Source organism: Chaetura pelagica, unplaced genomic scaffold, assembly GCF_000747805.2.
Source record: "Chaetura pelagica isolate M959 unplaced genomic scaffold, ChaPel_1.0 scaffold1201, whole genome shotgun sequence".
In the NCBI taxonomy this organism is placed as follows: Eukaryota; Metazoa; Chordata; class Aves; order Apodiformes; family Apodidae; genus Chaetura; species Chaetura pelagica.
In genome coordinates this window covers 86065-89038 of record NW_009952044.1, presented here as the reverse complement: position 1 = coordinate 89038, position 2974 = coordinate 86065, and the positions used below count along the sequence as shown (strand labels likewise).

The window sequence follows — 2974 nt, the reverse complement described above, 5'->3', positions numbered from 1 at the left end:
TCCAGCTGGGTTTGGAATGTCTCCAGAGAAGGAGCCTCCCCAGCCTCTCTGGGCAGCCTGTCCCAGGGCTCTGCCACCCTCAGATGTTTTTCCTCACGTTCAGCCTCAACCTCCTGTGCTCCAGCTTGTGCCCATTGCCCGTTATCCCAGCTGACGCTTTCTTCTCCCCCCTTAGGTGGGAAGTTTGCCAAGGAAGCAAAGCTGCTGGACACGATCCCCCTGCAGCGCGCGGGGAACAAGACGGAGGTCGCGCACAGCGCCCTGTTCCTGGCCAGCCCCCTCTCCTCCTACGTGACAGGCACCACCCTGGTGGTGGATGGTGGCAGCTGGCTGACCTCTGCCAACAACTTCCCTGCCTTGCTGGGTATTGCTTCATCCTCTGCTAAACTCTAGGTGACGTGCCTTTCCCCTCCACGGGGTTAGAGCAGGGCTGGCGGCACAAATCCTGGTGGCACAGGGAGGTGGCTGCCCTGGTGGTGGCATTAACTTGGTGACCAGCACCAGGATCTGCCCCTCCCGTGGTAGCCAGAGGGGGTAGGGTCTCCAGGTGAGGGCAGCCAGCCCAGGTGTTGGCTTGGCAGCACTTTCCTCAAGGCTTCCTCGGGTTTTGGGAAGGGGGAGCAGGGGTCACCCCTGTGCTGTTGTCAGAGCAGCATGGGGAACACAGTCATCAGGGTTGGAAGGGACCTCTGGAGATCCCCCAGCCCAACCCCTGCCAGAGCAGGGTCACCTCCAGCAGATTCCACAGGAACATGTCCAGCTGGGTTTGAAATGTCTCCAGGGAAGGAGCCTCCCCAGCCTCTCTGGGCAGCCTGTCCCAGGGCTCTGCCACCCTCACAGGAAAGAAGTTGTTCAGCTTGACCCTCCTGTGCTCCAGCCTGTGCCCATTGCCCCTTGTAACATCTCTGAGTCCTTGTGGACAGTCCTAGGGAAGATTTGGGAAGGGCAGGAGGATTTGCTGAGTTCTTCCTCCCAGTCTGTGGATGATGTAGTGTCTCTTGTCATTCTGCTGGAGGTTGCTTGTCTGGACACCTCAAAATGTCCCCTGAAGTGATGTGATGTCCCTTTTCCATGCCCCAGCAGCAGGGTTGGGCACAGAGGGTCCTGACAGCCTCTTCCTCCCCTTTCCTTCCTCCCAGGAGCTGTGCAGCTGAGCTGCACGGGGGACTCTGTGTCTGCAGGGGTGGGGAGGGACCTGGTGCCTGGTCACCAGAGAGAGGATCTCCTTTTTTTTTCCCCATCTCCCCTGCTCAGATCCTGCCAGGCAGCCCCTCCCCGAGCAGGGCAGGCTGGGCTGTGTACCCACCTCCCTGCTGTCTGCTTGCAGATTTCTGGGCTGCAGGAGCAAACCAAACCAAATGATGGACAGTCCAGGATGGAGCGAAGGACAGAAGGGGACCCAGCACTGCTGCTCTGGGACACCTCGGGGTGACACCTCCTGGAGCTGATAACTGCCACCTGGGACCAGCAGGTGACACTGCTGATCCTGCCTGTGCCCGGGGGCCAGCCAGCCCACCCCCCCTCCCGGGCCATCACCTTGGAGCTGCTGTGACAGAGAGCACGGGGACAGCACAGACCCTGATGGTCACTGTCCATTTATGTCTCCCTCCAAGTTGCTCTCCTGGCTTTTCCTGAATCCCAAGGCAGTGCTCCCTGTGGATACCTGTCCTCTCCCCCTGCCCAAACCTGAGAGCTGCCCAGGACCCCCTCCAGTAGCTCCTTTTTGGGAGGGGGGAGTTGCTCAGCCCAGCTGAGGTTGAGGTGACAGCAGGAGCTGGCAGCTCTCAGGGGGGAACCAAGGACCAAGCTGGTCCCTGGCAGGGGGAAACGACCCCATTCCCTCTGGAGTCTCCTTGATGGGGCTGCAATCCTCTCAGGGGGCAGCTGGGATGTCCCTGTCCCAGGAGCAGAGGTGGTGTGAGGTCAAAGCTGACCAGAGCTGGCCCGTCCGTCCTGCCAACCTTGGGCTGTCTCCTTTCCTCCTACAGACACTACAGCTGAGGGAAAATCAGGGGCTCACCAAAATTCCATCCTTTCCCAGCAGAGTTCCTCTTGGGGACACACTGCTCACCTGCTGCTGAGGGCAGGTTTTGAATCCTAAATTCCATCAAGCTTGTTTCCTTACGTGATTGCCTTTCCTACGTGATTGCCTTTCCTATTTGATTATGGACTTGCCAGGTTTTGCTCCTTCCTCCAGGCCAGGAATAAAGACCTTCCACCCTGAGCTGCCACACTTCTCACTGCTGGCCTGGGGGGTTGAGCTGGGAACACAGAATCACAGAATCTTAGGGGTGGGAAGGGACCTGGAGAGATCCCCCAGCCCAACCCCCCTGCCAGAGCAGGGGCACCCAGAGCACATCACACAGGAACGTGGCCAGGGGGGTTGGAATGTCTCCAGAGAAGGAGACTCCACAGCCTCTCTGGGCAGCCTGGCCCAGTGCAGAGTGTAAACAAACTGTGCTTCACTGAAGGATCTGTTCCTTGGTGCCACAAACATTTCTCACAGGCAGCATAAGCTCTTCTAACATGTACCTTCCACATTTAGTCTGCTCAACACACAGAACGTCACAAACAGGTCTGCATCATTGTTCCTCTTTCACTGTGGATGAGGTGGCCCCTCAGTCTCCTCTTCTCCAAGCCCAACAGCCCCAGCTCCCTCAGCCTTTCCTCAGCAGGGAGATGTTCCCCTCCCTCCAGCATCTCTGTGCCTCTGCCCTGGGCTCTTCCCAGCAGTTCCCTGTCCTTCCTGAACTGAGGGGCCCAGAACTGGACACAACATCCCAGATGTGGCCTCACCAGGGCAGAACAGAGGGGGAGGAGAACCTCCCTGACCTACCAACCACCCCCTTTCTAGCCCACCCCAGATGCCCTTGGCCTTCTTGGCCACCAGGGCACCTTGCAGGTCATGGTCCTGCCCAGCAGGACCCCCAGCCCATTCCCCTCCCCTGCCCTCCAGCTCAGCCCCCAACCTGCC

At 59.1% G+C, this 2974-nt stretch overlaps 1 protein-coding gene across 1 annotated transcript in view; it reads left to right on the top strand.

Annotated features, from left to right (window-relative positions):
- Positions 1–2974, top strand: part of RAB11FIP3 (RAB11 family interacting protein 3 (class II)) — an 85795-nt gene that overhangs the window by 2088 nt on the left and 80733 nt on the right. Inside the window, exons 3-4 of the mRNA XM_010002825.1 lie at positions 176–364; positions 1140–1183. Of these exons, the coding sequence (XP_010001127.1) occupies positions 176–364; positions 1140–1183 (233 nt within the window). The remainder of the gene's footprint in view (positions 1–175; positions 365–1139; positions 1184–2974) is intronic.